We start from the raw sequence: 18,192 nt of genomic DNA on the forward strand, positions 1-18,192 counted from the left end.
CTAACCTGGTATACAGCAATTGCTTGAATTGCTCCCGACAGTATGACATTCTTCTACCTTGGCAAGCTACACACAGCTGACACTGTGCCAGACGCGGATGGATTTCATCTGTGCCTATGTGAACAATGGCAACTGCTCTCCACGCCCTGCGTGCGTAGCAAGGACTATCCGCGTCCATGTGAAATGGCCCAAAGGCTGCCTCTATGTAGCTCCCTTAGTTGGGAGCTAGTAGCAATATCCAATAATAGGTCAGTAAAAGCAGGTAACAGGTAACATCAGAGGCGCAGCATCTTATTTTTGGGGATAAAACCCCCCCCACAGCCCAGATAATTTTTTTTAGTTTAATCCATTTTACTTTATTGGATCAGCATTAATTATAGCATAGTGTTAGGATTAATCAAATATCCCTCAGAAAGCCGTAAAACTCATCATTTTGAACCATTACTCTTAAAAATTTTCTGGAGGAGGGCCCCCCCACAACACCTGCTTACCCTGGTGGGTATGCAATACCCCCACACTCCTAAGTATTACTTGTGCCTAAAACCCCCCCTAGCATTAATTCTTAGCTGCGCCCCTGGGTAACAGTAATGTTGTAAAAACGGGGAACATAATAATTGGGAACCTAAACTGAAACGAGGCTCCACTGATACGAAACTTACCCCTACTTAAGGCTAGGATGCTTATTAACCCATTCAAGACGGTGGAGTTCTCTCCTTAGCATGACTGCTGGGCTGATCCCTAAGAGACTCTTCGGTCCGCTCCGTACAGAGTATTCTTGCAGGACTTTCGTTAAGAAGGGTTTCGCAGATAATCACACCCTCTCAACATCAACCTTTTTCGACCCTTCCTAGTGGGGACTCCACATTATCTCGGACTCCAAGGGTACAGTCCAGCCAGCGAGAGTTGTCCGATGGCACTTTAAAAGGAGGGGCGGAGAGCACTGCGCCAACGTGGTTTGCAGCCAACCGCTGTCCCCCAAACGCACCTCACACCCCTGCCTAGTCATGCAACGTTGTCACATGCATATGAAGCACTGAAACAATCCTGAACCACCAAAATAAGCCCTTTCCGCAAATCGCCGAAACAGAGGATTCTTCCTTTTTTATCCTTCACGCTCGTCGTCCCTTCTGGCTGCTTTCTTCACAGAACCCTTTTGTTTACATGTCATGTGGGCGTTTCCCTTTCTTACCTGGCAACCTTGCCCCCTACCCCTTCTAGCTGTCAACGGATAACTCTCGGCGGCCGGACTGTAGTTGGGCTCTGTCCTTTTGGGGTTTATAATCCTATCAGCGGCATTGGTTTGCAGTCAATCATGCTTTGTTTATATGAATTAACTATATGGATAATTGTTGCTTGCACATAAATTGCAGACTTTGAATTGAATTCCTTGTTTTATTCTGAGAATCATCAAATTTCGAACGAAGCTCTACCATCAATACTAATGTATTCAATGCAGTAACAATTTCCATGTCGATGTTTATAATGAAAACAAGATATAAGTTAATATTTATCTTAGAACTTCATTTAAAAATTGTAAATGCTGAATTTACAATACAAATTGTAAAAATTTGGGAATGACAATGACATATTTGCCAAAGTCATACAGGTGATACTTCCTCATTTGCTTTGAGAAATTTTAGAAATGCCAACATCATATGAACGCCACAGTGTTTCTTATCACATAGGTTCCATTATAGCCACCTAATGTACAGTAATCTATTTTTTTAATTGCCAACAACTATCATAGAGTTTAAAAGAGAGCCTGATATCAAAGCTTTTATGAAAATTATAATTTAAAACAAATGGATCCAATATGAATAACATCTTGGGCCAAACTGGAAATTCAAATGCGGACAGATTTCTTCCCATTTTCACCAACACTTGCTCCAAATAATAGCTAATTTACTACAATAGTGGTTTACCAGTTATTTTCCTTACCACACTGAAAACATGAGCATGGCCACGCTTTACAATTACCAACCAACACACCAGGCTAACAAGTCAGAGAAATATAAAATGAATAAATGTAGTTTATTTGAGGCCTATTTATCTTCCCCTCCAAATAGGCTGGCACTGATGGCTCAGTAAGGAGGAATTAACATGATACTTACCTGGCAAGCATTTCCATTAGATATTGACCAGTGGTTGAGTCCGACCTAATGGGTGGGCTCATAATGTGCCCCGCCGCGTGTCTCCAACAGTCATGCTTAATGTGCGATCCATCTGTGCCTAAGGATGCAGCTATTGGCTCTCCAAAAACTATGAGGCCTTTCTTCCTTGCATTTGCAACCTCATCAGCTGCTGATTTGCTCATAACGTGCACAACATAGAGAGGGCATTTCACCTACAAAAAAGCCATGCCATGCAAAAGAAATAAAGGATAATCATTCAGGGATGAAATTTATGGAACTACAAAGTCTTCTAATGCCTTGGCTGGAACAAGGTAAAATGCAACTACTAGGTGTACTTTAATGACATAGTGCAGATCATTACTTATACAGGATTTGTCCAAAAAGTAATGCAATTATTTTCAATTCAATTATAGGTATTTTTAAAAAAATCCTTCCCTCTTAATGAATTATTTATTCCAATCTGGTACATTCTGAATATTTTAGCATATTTAATAAAAGAATTCCCAGCCTTATGTGAACAGAACCTGCGCTGCAAATGAAGTATCCTGGAAAGCTAATCTGTACTATCCTCAATGGTTAATCCAAGGATTAACCCAGCAACTGATCTGCAATTCTAGTGACCATGTTCAGCTATTTTATTCCTAAATAAATTTATTCATGAAGGTCAGCAAACATGCAAAATGATAACTTCCTGAAGATGAAATACTTGAAACAGCGTCTAATTGTAATTTAATGTTTTGAAGGTCTTAACTGCATTACTTTCTGGGTAAAAAAACCTGTGTATCAACGGGCAAGGTAAAGTGAAATAAATTTGAGGAAATCAAAATAATCTAATGGTAAAATTGAAAAACTAACACCCCTTGAGGACTTCACAACATTAAATGGTGCAAATCAACATATGAAGGGACCATGGGAGTACCCAGCGAGGGGCAGGAGGGGGCAGCTACTCCCCCGAGAAGAAAAAATTGCAAATGTCTTTAAGGAAAATAATATTTTTTCAAGCAAATAATTTTAAAAACTAATAAAGAGCTATTACAGTTTCTTTAAAATGTTGATTTCATTCACCTTTTCAATGTTTAATCTTACCTACAACATGGCTTGCCCTCCCCCAACCCCCCTGTTTTTGATCTTGGGTACACCCTTGGAAGGGGCATAAGAAAGAGGAGTGAAGGGCACAGGCATATGTGCTAAGTTCAAGCTAAGTGAACTGTTACGTAAGATTCTTCCATTAAAAATTTCCTGGAGTAAAAACCTTGATGATGAGTATAAATCTATAAATCACATTCTGATGCAGAACTTATATTCATGCAAGCTGAGCATGAGCCTTTCCTTCAAGAAAGGAAATAATTTCAAAATAATATAAAGACAAGTCAACCCAGGTATCTCATCAGCTTCTAAAGCATCGTAATATCTTTTAAGCAATGTCCGTCATCCCACATGCAACAATGTTACTCCAGCAACATAGCCATCATCACTCATATTTATGAATTGAAAATATGAAAACATTTTCAACCACGCCCTCCAAATTGTACCTTTATATCCAAGGGTTTCTAGAAATAATCTATATGACCAGCATCCTGCACATATTAGCTTAGACCAGTACAAAAACTCTCTAACCAACCAACTCAGGTGTGCCAAAATGGATCGAAAGAGTAAATCTCAACTGTCAAGAAAATATATAAATTTAATCTCCTGGATTTGTTTACACAGCTTAACTTACTAACACACACAAAATAACGACAAATTTTATTTCCTATCACAATAGAGGAATACTAGGCACCATAACCTGGCCTATTCAAATCTATCACAAACTGACTATGGGAGAGCTTACATAGCCTTATCCTCACATTTATACGGCAAGACTTTTGCCATTTACGCTGCCATTTATGCTGTTTCCCACTGTCCCTCTCATTGGGATTTTTCTTCCTCATAGAAAAATCTCCCCGGGATGGTGGTAGAGAAATTGCGTACGCATGGTTTCGCTAGGTAGGGCCTCTTTTGCTTCTATAGCACTGGAGTGTTTTAACCCTATTCCCCGCCCTTCCATCCCTTTTCCTTTCCCTGGAGGCGTCGGCGGGCTCCGATCGCGACGGCGCCTCTATCCTTTTTCCTTCCTCTCCAGCCCCTCCCCGGGTGTCCTGGCGTATAAGCCTCAGGCTTGGTTCCGGGCCCCGGTGTGTTGTATCCCGAGAGAGGGTTCGCCCAGAACCCTCTAAGCCTTTGTACTATGCTGTATCTACCAATTCGATCGATGTATTTTTCTTCCTCATAGGAAAATCCACTAGGATTGGTAGAATATTAATTGCGTTTCGCTTGTTTCGCTGTTAGTAGGGCCCGCCCGCCTTGTGACGGTGCAGGATTCCTCGTCCCTTCCCTTCCTTCCCTATCCCCTCCCAGGAGGCGTCGTCGCGCTCTCATCGCGGCGGCGCCTCCTCCTTTGTTCCTTCCCGTCCTTCCCCTTTTGGGTGCAGAGGAGAAAAGCTAGCGCTTACAGTCCCTGCCCCAGGAGTGTATCCCCACGAGCCCGCCCTAGGGTTTCGTTTCCACTGTACTATGCTGTGCTAGTATTATCAATCCAAGGTCAAATGGTAAACGTTGTGGTAAAAGAGTATTTCATTTCCTCCCCGGCTATCACTATGAAGGAATATTTGGACTAACTTTATTTTACTAAAACTGTCTACATTTTTTGAGGATCACTTTTTCAAACCTATGCATACAATGTACACAGCATTTTAAACATTTAAGCTTTAAAAGTGTAAAAATGCTGGCCAAATTTTCACACCAATTGCTTTTCCTGGCAATTTTATCTTTTTCCTAGCAAATTTTCTCTCAAGATTTCGTTAAATCCTACATTCAATCCTAAAATTTAGAACTTGTACTCCTCTCCTTTGGCGTAATATGCACATTATTTTTCATTTTGGAATTAGATTAAAGCAAATTCTATTTTAGTTAGTAGCTTACTGCATAAATCACATCTTTCTTTCATGGTTTTATTGTAAAACATGCCTTACTTCATCAGTTTGACTGTGATGTACCTGACCCACAAAAGAAAACTCATCATCATCATCATCATCATCGTTAGTCAACAATCCTAAGATTGGTTGGACGCAGCTCTCCATTTCTCTCTCCTATCCGCTAATCTTTTCATAGCTACATATTTCTTCTCTTTTACATCCTTTATAACCTGTCCTATATAACTCATTCGGGGCCGTCCCTTGCCCTTTTTCCCTTCCACTAGTCCTTCAACGATTGTCTTCATCAGAACATCATGCCTCAAAAAGTGGCCAACTAAGTTGTCCCTTCTTCTGCATAAGGTACTATCAATAAGAAACTGCATTCACATGTGTCCAAAACACTTAGGTGAACAAGTAATGTAAGAATAAACATACACATATGAGATACTAATAAGATTTTATCAAATTTTGCTTTGTATAATTTAAGACAAATGCATAATATATAATCAAATAAAATAACATGAGAGAATAATTGCTAATTGGGAAAAAAACCTTTCCATTAACCAGTTGCTCTATCAAGTTCTAAAACATATCTTTATTCACAAAATACCAACTAGAATCAAATGGAAGACATGCAGTAGTATTATTTAATATGCATTAAAAGTGCATGGCAAAGCAACCAAAAATTAGTCAAGGAATACCTAATTACCACAACTACAAATAAATTCAAGTAGCTTTAGTCTACATTACATAAATTAAGTCCTCACACATTACCCTCCTAAGATAGGGAGAGAGTGAGGGAAATACAGTGTTCTTACTGTTCATGCAGTGACGCAGACTCCATAGGGCCTGATGGGGCCCGAGCCCCCTCGAAAATTCGATATGGTGGGAAGGAAAAGATGTGTCAGGCTTGTCAATTTTTCCCAGTGTGTCAAGTTATTGAGAGTCAAGTTTTTAGGTCCTATTGTTCACCATATGAATCTTCTAAAATGCTATAAAAATTTTAAAACTCACTATTTATAAAATTTCCTGGGACAAGACCCTCAGTAGGGGCCCCCCCAAACATTTTTTATAAGTCGACAACCCCTGTGTTAATGTGTAGGAGGAGCACCTTTCGTTTCTATTTTGTTTGCATTACATTTTTAATGCAAGCATGTATTTCATATTGTTCACTAATATAAGCAACAAAAATGCCTACATTTATAATATATGTCCACTAACTGTACTTTGTATAATGTGATGACTGAGATGCATACATATTATTAAGTTAACATTTTAACTGGTACCAAAAATATCTTTTTCTACAAGGGTGTATTAGGTAGTTATAGTAGCAAGGATTAATACTTACTTTGAAAGATGAAGCCATAGGAATAGATCTCCTAAAGAGCATTGTCTAATTATATACTGTAAGGCCATTAAATGTAGTTTTTTTTAATACCAAAACTTCAATGTGAGTTTAAGCTTCTCTTCTTTTCAATTAAGGAAAAAACAGTTAATCATAATACTTGTGCAATTTAACTGTACATTAATTACATGAGTTAATAAAGGTTATGCATTGCTACATAAAAACATGTTATCTATGCAATGATTTAGCCCGCATAATCATTCCGCAGAAGGACTACTACATGGGTTACACCCAGTTTTTAAATCCTGATGATTGCAGTAACATCAAAACAATATGAAATGAGAAATCCAGCTACTCTCAGATGGTCCCCATAGAAAAAATATTTATACAATGAAAATTGAAACATGAATGGAAGTACAGAGTATGAGCGCATGAATATTTGGAAGCTACTGCAGTTGCCTGAAAGTGACTTCCATGGAGCCACCTTGTTACCCCTGTATACTGGCAATACATATACCATCATCATGTATTAACAGGGTAGGTGAGCCATGACCAAGCTAATATGAGCTAGATTCACTGTAAACCAATGTGAAAACTGTGCATTCATGGTAACTCCCATCAAAATTTTTTTTTCTTTTGGGCAAATTTACATAATTTTCTTTCAATGCAACGTCAAGAGGATAGCCAAACTTCTTCATATTTAAAAATACTCATCAGTGATGAATAACCACTTATGTACAGTAGCAATCAGTAGAATCCATCATATTTCTAGAGTAATCCCAGATGCAATAGCCAAAAGCAATTGAGACAGAGTGAATTTGAACAATTGTGCGAAAAATCCACAGAGAAAAAATCATTCGCCTTGACCGGGATTCGAACCCGGATCCCTCGATTTCCGTTATTTTCCGGAAATCGAGGGATCCGGGTTCGAATCCCGGTCAAGGCGAATGATTTTTTCTCTGTGGATTTTTCGCACAATTGTGCATTGCGGGTGACTCCCGTAAAAGTTATCACCGTGGCTAGTCCCGGTATACTTAAATTTGAATTTGAACATCCAAGAGTTAATATAGGAAGTAAATTCAGTTGAGATGCTGACGATGAGATAAGCAATTGAAAACATACTGGTGAACTCTAAAGCTCCACAAGACTAATAATTTCAACAATGTTTCATTTATTTACATGCCACGTAACTAAATCTTCAAGAGCAATTAATTCAATTTACAGAGGCTATTGGATCTGGGTATAGATACCACAATGAGTTAGCTCAAGCTATTAAAATTCTTATAGTTAGTGGGATATCAGGCATACTCACATTTACCATAAAAGTTGTAGCAAAGAAAAATTAATTAGTTAATAGCCACTAGATAACTCAAAATCAGCAATGGAATTTACTGTCTATTTACCATCCTCTATTCTCCATATCTAGACAACTAAAGTCAACAGTTATAAATCCAATACGTTAAATATGATTTTTATAGAATTTTAGCTATAAACTTTAATCAAATGGTTAATAAAAATAGGAGAGGAGAATATTGTTAGAAATTTCAAACTAACAAAATATCTGATAAATTTTGAGCTTATGACTTGGATGATCAAGTATGAGCGGCAAATATAATTCAGAACATACTTGTCCAGCAATCATAGCAGCTCTGTGAACAGCTTCTTCCTCCACTTCCTCAGGTCTTGAGAGTGCATGACCCTCTGGTCCAGTCACACCGGCTGCCAAAAGCTTCCTAGTGTTCTGAGAAGTGAATTTTAAAAACATTTGTAGCTAATTTCAAGTTCCATTACTTCTTGGACCACCTCAGTTTCCAAAATTAAGAGCAACTGGAAAGAATCACTAATTCATCTGCAAACATTACTTCAAGGGTAACCAGAATCCATTTTTTACCCTTAAGTATTGCTATTACCATGCATAAGGAATATAGTGTTTCAGATAGGACGTAATAAGTCCAAATTAATCAAAATTTGTTAGAATATGATGTTAACCATGCACGAGCAAACTAACGTTATCTCTTTGAGAAATAAAACATAGATAAAAACTTCAGTTTGGGCCATAAAATCCACATTACAATTTCTGTATTTGAATGGAGGTGACTTTAATTTTAGATATTGAGGTTATAAGGAATAACAAGACTAATGCCTTTACCTCTGCAATTACGCTACCATTTTCCGCATGAACTTGTGCAACAGCTCCCAGTTCTCTGCAGGTTTCAAAAACTTCATAGAGCTCCGAATCCTCAAGCATGAAAACATCTTTGTACGCCATAAACATTTTAAAAGAATTAATTCCATTTTCTTTGCATAAAAGTGCCATTTCTTCCTTAACCTATGAAATAAAATGAAGGACATAAGTGGATTCAAATAAAATTCTCATAATTTGATAGGTATGAGTTCAGATAATTGCATTCACATACTTTGTCAGACCACCATGTCACTGCAACATGGAGGGCATAATCACAGCATACTTTTTCATCCGCTAAACTTCTCCATTTATCATAAGCTTCAAGTAATGATTCTCCTTTAGCAGGTATCACAAAGTCCACTGTGGGTGAATAAATTAAAATTGCCACTTACATTTGAATAAAATACCCAATCGAGGGCATAATTATCCAGTAAAAACTAAGGGAGAATTATTTATCTAAAAAAATAACAAATATGGAGAGATTTTCATGCGGAGGAGAAAAAAGGAGACAAACGTCATCATCAAAATTTTGGGTGGTCCTTCTCCCTCAGATAGAACAAGTGAGAGATTCATCTCCGCATAGCACACTCTTATGAGTTTTATCAATCCGAGGAAGATGAATATATGCCCATAAGATTTATGCCAAATACTCTAGTTTTCCCTCCCATTTATGTCTCATTTTCATTTAACTGCAAATCTGCCGATATTGTAACTTTAGAGTTCTTAATATACAATCTAACTTATCTTTGCTAAGGGTTCAAAATATCAGTGGAGGAGTAGAAAACAATAAAAACTCTTGAAGAAACTTCGATAGCAAACCCTCAAAAATATTATTTAAAAAACAGTAGTAAAATTCAATGATTATCGTAATCAATAGGACCATAAATATTTTTTCAAAGCCATTGTGAAAAAGAATATATTTCCTTACTTATCATTGTGGTTCCACCAGCTATGGCAGCCTTTGTACCCTGGTAGAAATCATCAACAGCTTTTGCTCCCATCATTTCAAGCTCCATGTGGGTGTGAGTGTCAATGCCACCTATTGGATAAAGGATGCATTAAAGAACTACTAACACACACACAGTTCAACAGCAAAAATTTGAAATTACTACAGAGTAACGTCGGTAATTTGCTTGATAGCACAAACATACATAATATGCATAAATAATTTGAGGAAGTCAAGCATATGTCAATTACTAGCTTTCTCCAGCATACCTGCGGCCTTTTCTGGTTCATCTACCAGTTCTTACAATTTTTGTCAGTTGTGCCATTTAAGGATCATTTTTTTCAGTGATATCTAACCTACTTAAATTGAATCCTTGGAATACCAAACAGTACTTGGCTTCTAGGCTTTCTGACTGTTACAACGACTAACAGCTGCTATAATTACTTTGGTGTCATTAACAAGCTCCTCTGTGATGCTAAAATTCCTCATTACCATCGATTTTTCAACCCTCTAATGCCCCCAAAAAGTAGAGGCACAGAGGCAGTTGGCAACACTGCCATAGATAGGAAACTTAGCGCCACAACAATTTTTTCTTAGGGTGTCCGATTTTAGAGGGGGTTTATTCTATATGGATTTTGTTGTATCTCATCTCCTTCAACTTTCACTTCAGGATAGGTGGAAGAGGAGACTTTTAAGTCGCAGCCTTGTTCGAATAATATATAATAATGCACGCGAATTGACAACAAAACATCTGTGTAGGCAACCAGCATACCACTCAAGCACCCCCGAACCAAGTTCTCACTACGTGTCTGGATACAAGAAAAAAAAATCATAGGCTCCGCAAGTGAAGTAAAAGATGACGACAGCTAAAAAAGCTTTTCCATGATTATGAAAAAATGAGGATATCTGTTTGTTTGTCTGCAATACATTTCCATATAGCTACACCGCTTGCAATGAAAGGTAGTGCGTAGGTACATCTCATGCTCCAAAAGCCCGTAGTGCTACTTATGGCTGTGTACGATACGTCCTTTGCGTCGTTTTATCATTACCGTTTGTTAAGTCGCGTCACAACTTATGTGGTTGGTCATCCTGCAGGGTAGGTACACCTCTTTACAAGCTCAGAGGCAAAACAAAACTCAAAGGATTCTTCACTTAACTAGTAATCCTTTTGAGGCAAACCTTTTTCTGGGGCATGCGTTCACACGACGATTTTGGTCAGGGCACATACGAGCACACACAATGGTCAACGTTGTGGAGCTGATCCCGTGCGCGATATGCGGAAATAATTTTTTCTGTTGTTTGCAGTTTCACATGTACGTCATCATCATACCTGCTTTGTTCTTTTACCTAAAAATCCTGCCATGTGACCATGAATTCAAAGTTATCCTTAGGTACTATCCTTCCCGAGCAACGCTGGGTGGCCAGTAAACGGGGTGTCCCATTTATCTTGAGCACCCGAAATAACTTTTTGTCCAGATGCAAATTCAAAAATGTGTCAAGCAAATGTTCATTAGCCGTCAGGAGGACATTAATCAGCATGATTGCCTTCCTTGTAGCTTTGTTATTTACAAAGATATGAACAGCGGTATGTCTTTTTTAAATGGCACCCTATATTTTTTATCCTGCAATTCATTTCCTATCCTATAACTGCTCCTGTTCAAATCTTTGTAAAATTATTATTATTAAAAATATAATAAAATCGTAAGAGACCGCACACTAATTGTTAACCAATGATTTTTATTTGTAGCCAGGTATGCGACACGACCGTACGATAAAAAGTGTTAGGCAACGGAAAAATCATGATGGCATGATAAACTGGCTAAGTTAATGGATTTGCATCTTGGAAGCAGGGGTGAATTAGGGTCGTTGTTTTGGGGGAAGGCGGTGCAATACTTTCCGCAGCGCCTTGGTGGTATGCAATGCCTCTCAACTGTAATTCGTCTGAGATCTGATAGGAGCACCAAAGTGGCAATTAGATATTCATAAATTACTTTAAAAATTGTTGGCGCTGGTGAAATAAAAACCTTATTTCATTGAATCAATACCTTATATATTAAATAATTTTCACGATTCATCACTAAATAGCTAAGCTGCCTTAGATATAGCCACCTTAATTATTACTTTAGATATCCATGTCTGGAATATTCTCGTCCCCGTATATGGCTGTCCAAGTCAACCGAACAATAGGTTTCTTAAATTGTATAATCTATTGTAAATGGTATTCGAATGGCCCAATCTTCGGAAAAATTCGATTTCAAGTCAATGAGTGGCTCACCTTGATGTATAAAATAGCACACAATTTTACGAAAATCTCAAGATTTCAAAATAAAAATTGCGTTGTTTTAGTATGGAATGCGAACATATCTTTGCAAGGAGTCTTTTAAGATAAAATAATAAAATTTAAGATAAGTGTCCCAAGCTGGAGAATACGCGTTCACCGCAAAGATTACGAGAAAAACGAAGTTCTTGGAAAGGACAGTTAAGGGTACGCATCCACTCCGCTCTAAAGGTATTTTTACACGCTTTTTATGAACTTGCTTCGTCTGTCTGTTTCATCGACGGAATCTTGTAATTTATTTTCAACCCACTTCTCATTGTCGGATCGACTTGAACTTTTGCACAATTGCATGCTACTGACGGCAAAACAATATTCATTAATCAGGCATTTGAAATTTAGTTCCAATATGGTCAAATAAATTAAATAAATTTTTATTTGGAAAAATAGTTTACAAATTTTTCAATCGATGGCGTTAGTTATAAATAGTTAGCTTAGGCCGGCTTCGGTGCGGTGGGGTAAAGTCCTCGCCTGTCAAACAGTATGTCGTGGGTTCGAAGCCCACCGGGGTAGGCGGTCCCTGTCCAGGGCATGGATATTTGTATCGCGCTATGTTAATTCTTCCGTTCTGAAGGCCTCTGTGTGCTGTTTACGAGGATGTTGAAAAATAAATAAATACTATGGCAAAAGTTTCTTTAAAAGCACTGGTTTAATCAATTACACGATTCACCACTAAAAAGTAGAAAATATAAAAAAAAATGAAAAATAATATTTTTTCAAAAACAGTATTAAATGCACTAAAAATTAAAAAAATAAACTTTTAATAAGAAAAAAGCGTGTGAGTTGATATATTTAGATATTGATATTGCGTGCCAAAACATACTCACCTATCAAGCTCTTCTATACTCATTTATGGTAAGCCTTATCAGCACCCATGCTTTAATCTCCGAGTGATGAAAAGATTGCTTTTTATTTTTCAGTGCATTTTATACTGTTTTTGGAAACAGCGCGATTTAAATATTTTTTTATTTTTTCTAATTCCTGATGCATTCAAACTATCGTCTAAAAATTATTAGGGTGCTAGGATTAGACCCCCGTTTACAATTACCTCAATCTCAAATTTGAAATTTTTAATTCAGTTTATCTTCCTGCATACAATTTTTAGACTTGAGATAGATATATATTCTGACAAGGATCTCCTTTACATACCGTGAAATTTATATGATGATAGCGCAAGTTATTACGGAGTTCCTGCGCTCTACTGTGATTACTCTGTGATTCAGACAGAAGGTCGGTTTTGATAGATGAGGGTAGAACTCACCCCAGACTAAGCCACAGACGTTTAAAAAAAATAACATCACTTTTACGGATGGGCCCTTCGATACCAACAATCACAACGAATCATATAATATAAATTAGTCAGAAAAATAATTTTCAAATTCACCAAAATATAAAGGATGGTTTGGATAAGCTAGGGTAGAGGTCACCCCAGTCTAAGCCACAGGCGTGAGAAAATTTCACAAATTCAGCGTAGGAGGAGGGGGGCATTGCTTACATTGGGACACCTCGCATTTCGAGGTTTTGGTTTAAGGGTTTCCAAATGCTTCACCCGGAACCTGAACCGATTACCCTCGGACCAGAAGCCAAGCACTCTACCCAGTGGTAACCAGTAAAGGAGTCATTCGTCTCGAATGACAAATAAGGTCGGTGGAGAGAGAGAGAAAGAGTGAGGCGGCCTCTTAAGCTCGATGTGGAACATAAAGTAAAAACACTTCAACGGAAGAGCAGCCCTTCACCTTGAGCTCACCTCGAACCACGATTACCCCAAGTAGCACGAAGTACTTCACCTAATTACGACACCCTCCTGACCTGTGAATTTTCCATGACCTGTGAATTTTCCATATGAAGGCATAATAGTGAGATGCCGCAGTGGCGCAGGGAGGGGGTTTTGGGGGATAAACCACCCCACCAGAGCTCAGAGAACTTTTTAAGTTAAATCCATTTTACTCAAAAGGGTAGTTTCCTTCACCAAAGAAAATGAAAAGCATTCATTGCGATTCGTTGCCCACCATTTAAGTATTCATAGTATACAAATTATTTGGTTTTATATCTCCCAGTTTAGACGAATGTTAATGGTCAATTTTGACCTCATTTGAAAAATGCCAGATTGGCGCCCATGCGATTCCACTCCACGTGACGTCACAGGGACCTAGTTTCTATACGAGTAGATAGGAGTTTTACATCGTCTGACATTACCAATTCATGCATGAGGTACAGAGCTCAGGGAAACATGTCTTAATAATCACCTATTAGGTCGGCAAGTTTTCTTCGTTTGATAGGGTATTAATAATCCTTATTTAAGCCAAGCGCTACCTGCAAGAGGGTACTCTGCTACGTGCTATGATCCTGCATCGTAACAGCGCTCAAAGCCTCGCCTCAAGGTCACCTCACACGGCGACAGCGGGAACCAGAATGACGTCACACGGTGTTTTCCCAGCATTCATACTTAGCCGTCGCGTTTTCGCGCTCTTGAAAATGTTCACTTTTCATTTAATTGCGAAAAATAGATATCGTCATTAAAAAATCTAAAAGCGTGAAATACGTACTCCAGGAGTAATAATCTTTCGATTTAGGCAATAAAAAAAAGAATAGGAAACCACCCTATTGGATTGATATTACTAATAGAATAGTGTAAGGATTAATAAAACATCTCTCAGAAAGCCGCAAAACTCACCATTTTGAACCATTAAACTTAAATGTTTTTGGAGTAGGGCCCCCGCAAATCTCGCTTACCCTGGCGGGTATGCAATACCCCGACACCACTTAGTATTAGTTGCGCCTAAAACCCCCCTAGCCTTAATTCTTAGCTGCGTCACTGGCCTCCAGGTATGGTCTCTAGGCAGTATGTCAAAAAGTTTTTTTAAAATACGCATTTGAAATACATTTGTAATTTGTATCAGGTATTTCAAATACACAACCTGAATGTATCTTGTATTTTGTATTTCAAACACTTTAAATTATCTTAAAAAAATTCTGGGGGAGGGCCCCTACACTTCCTGCTTACCCTGGCAGGTACTCCATACCTCCCAGACCCCCAGTATTAGTTGCGCCAAAAAAACCCCCTAGCCTTAATTACTAGCTTCGCTCCTACGATGCTACACATATTATGCCAACCTCAGCAGGTCTCATGCCCTCTGAACGGAACAAAAACCTTTCGAAAACGTTGCTCAAAAACTTTTTCATCCACATGGGATAACCATTGTCGCCAAAAAGCAAAATATGTGGGATATCCAAAGGTTATGTTTTTTACGAGATATATCAAGGCAATCGCAACGCCATTTTCATATAACTAACGCGATATGAATTCAATCACAGCATGACTTTGCTAATAATTTGAAAATTAGTATGCTCTCGAGCTTAAATTTTTTAATTTAATATGAAAATGAACGAAATTTACATCAGTTTTTGTCACAACTAAATTAATATTTTAGTTTTTTATCAAATTGTTTCTAATCCTACCATGGGCGTACCCAGCGAGGGGCAGGAGGGGGCAGCAAAAATCGCAAAAGTCTTCAAGGAAAATCAGGACTGGATTGAAACGAAAGTTTTCCACAAATTCTCTTTAAACCCACGAAAAATGATATAAGACATGCAGCTAAAATATTTTTTCCAAGCAAATAATATTAAAAACTAATAAAACGCTGGTATAGTTTTCTGAAAATGTTGGTTTCATTTACCTTTTCCATGCCATGATTCAACGTGAACAACCATGGCTTGCACCCCCCCCCCCAAGTTTTGATTCTGGGCACGCCCTTGATACTTGCACCGGGATCATCGTAAGAGTCAGTGAACATCTTCTATATTATTTCTACTGTATAGATACCTTATTCTCAAATTATACGCAACCAAACTCTACAAAGGAGGTACCAAAATGAACAGAATTTATCAGAGAACGTGCGACGGCATATCTTACTTCCTAAATATTGCTATTGTTTCCTAAAATTGGTTTTTAAATAATTAAAAAAAAAAACAAAAAAAACAAAAACCGGTAAATATTCCTCACGTTAACGGCGCAAAAACTGATACATTTGTTCATTTGCAACAACATCTCGCATTCTTTAAATAACATTTATTAAAATGCGGCTGATTCCACATTCAAGTCTCCTGTTGATAAGTAAGTATGAGTCATCATGCGCGTTTAACAGAGGATAGTGTAATTACTTCCAATGTTATGTTTAAAGAGGTCCTCTGATCTTAATTTGTACATGAACATTCCAATTAAATTTGTACATAAGACCCTGCCTTTTTTTCTACATTTTAAAATTAGAAACCCGCCTATCCCTCTGTGGACTTGCATTGAAAAGAGCGGGGGAAGCCCGCTGGGACCGGGCGCAGCACGCTCGTACTATACAAATAAACGTTAATAAATTAAAAATACAAAACATATTTCGCCTGGATCTGGGCTCAACATAGTATCCTTAGGATTCTCTTCCAGTGCTTTCACCAATTACAGTGGTTGAAAAGGTAATCTCTAGTATCTAAGGGTCCATTCAAATAACTACGCCAGTAAAATACAAGGCCCATGTTACAAGGAAGGAAAGATAAGACAAATTGGAGACTTATTGATCTTGTAGAAGAAGAATGCAAGAAAGAACTTCATCTTTAGCCTACGATAATTTTCCGTACCTTTCGAGGGACAGCTCCAGCGATCCCTTCAATGACAGCGCAAAAATTACCGTTTCACGCAATGGGGTAGTTTCCTTCATCAAAGAAAAAAAAGGCATTGATTGCGATTCGTTACCCACCATTAGCGTATTCATAATATACAAATTATTTGGTTTTATAAATTCCAGTTTAGACGAATGGCGATGGTAAATTTAACCTCATTTGAAAAAGGCCAGATTGGCGCCCATGCGATCCCACTCCACGTGACGTCACAGGGACACAGATGGTACACAAATAGCCAGGAGTTTTACATCGTCTGTGATTACCAATGCATGCATATGGCACATAGCTCAGGGAAACATTTCTTAATAGTCACCTATTAAAATTGCCGAGGGTCGGAAAGTTTCCTTCGTTTGACAGGGTAATGATAATCCTTTTTTAAGCCAAGCGCTACCTGCTAGCAGGGTACTCTATGCTACCGCCATACTCGGCAGGAAGCAGCCTGCATCGTAGCGGCGTTCATAGCCTCTCACCCCGGTGGCATCACACAGCAGAAGACAGACGTCACACCGTCATATTTAGCCGTCGCGTTTTCGCGCGCTTGAAAATTTTCACTTTTCATTAAATCGCGAAAAATTAGTCATTGTCATTTAAAAATCTAAACGCATGAAATACGTACTCCAGGAGTAATAATATTTCGATTTAGGCAAAAAATAGGAAACCACCCGATCTATTATTTTCCTCAATTGCTCGAAGGATGGAAATGCCATCCTTTTTTATATCACTTGGCACGTCCCTTTTTCCGCACATGAAACCGTCGCTGGCACCGTCTTAGAGCCAATCAGAACGTTGCCGCTAACAGATTTTGTAACGCTATGCTTAGCTTTTAATTGAATGGCAGTTGTAAATACGGAAAGTGACGGAATAAGCGATAGAGAAGGGGACGGTGGGAATGACCGTGTCATGCAAAAAATGACGCTCTCAGGCACGGAAAAAATGAACATGTGATTCAGACTTAACAGTTTTTTTTCTTTAAGACATGACTACGACGACCGTGAAGCTAATAAAATTATTTTTTTAAATTGATTAATTTATTCACCAAGGTCCCTTGATTTGCCTCGGCATTCTTTACAACCACCTTTTACGAAGTATGTACTTCTTAGAAGGATTTGTGAGCTTTCATAATAAATTTGTCGTCTTATTTTATCAAGCCCCTTACCCATTATAGCCCAATGTTGCTTCTAAGCAACATCAAAAATGTATAAAATTTCTTCCCTATTTAGGACATATATAAACTACGCATTATTTTGAGGTGTAAATTGTAATCACAAAATATTTAGCCGTCCAAGAATTATGATTGAGTGCAAAATTTTCGAGTTTTCAAAATGAAAAACCTTCAAATTAGACTTCTCCCAGAGCCAGCTCTGGGTTAGAAAGGGTTAAGGTAATGTTAAGAATATATTGAATTTTTATACATTAAGTATAGTTTTCTGTTTCATCATGAGATATCACACTTTCAACAAGGGAGCATGTGCGAAGAGCTTTCGGGACTGCCACCGTGTCAGGAGGTAGAATGCTGCCAACTTATCACGACGATTAGCCCTAAAGATGATGGCCGGATCGGACACTGAAACGTTGGTAAAATTAAAGCTCCTGACCCGGTGGCAGTCAAGAGAGCTTTTCACACAGT

The 18,192-nt window shown here is 38.2% G+C and overlaps 1 protein-coding gene across 7 annotated transcripts in view; it reads right to left on the reverse strand.

The window, feature by feature from the left end:
• Positions 1–18,192, reverse strand: part of LOC124171937 (dihydropyrimidinase) — a 212,517-nt gene that overhangs the window by 19,853 nt on the left and 174,472 nt on the right. For 4 of the 7 annotated variants that reach the window (XM_046551375.1, XM_046551373.1, XM_046551377.1 and 1 more), the window contains 5 exons: positions 9,545–9,655; positions 8,849–8,976; positions 8,581–8,760; positions 8,059–8,172; positions 2,112–2,344 (listed from right to left, as the gene is read on the reverse strand). In XM_046551375.1, the coding sequence (XP_046407331.1) occupies positions 2,112–2,344; positions 8,059–8,172; positions 8,581–8,760; positions 8,849–8,976; positions 9,545–9,655 (766 nt within the window). Of the gene's footprint in view, positions 1–2,107; positions 2,345–8,058; positions 8,173–8,580; positions 8,761–8,848; positions 8,977–9,544; positions 9,656–18,192 lie in introns of those variants that run through there. The other 3 variants (XM_046551374.1, XM_046551379.1, XM_046551380.1) reach the window with 2 other exon arrangements.

The sequence above is a fragment of the Ischnura elegans genome, chromosome X (assembly GCF_921293095.1).
Source record: "Ischnura elegans chromosome X, ioIscEleg1.1, whole genome shotgun sequence".
Lineage (NCBI taxonomy): Eukaryota > Metazoa > Arthropoda > Insecta > Odonata > Coenagrionidae > Ischnura > Ischnura elegans.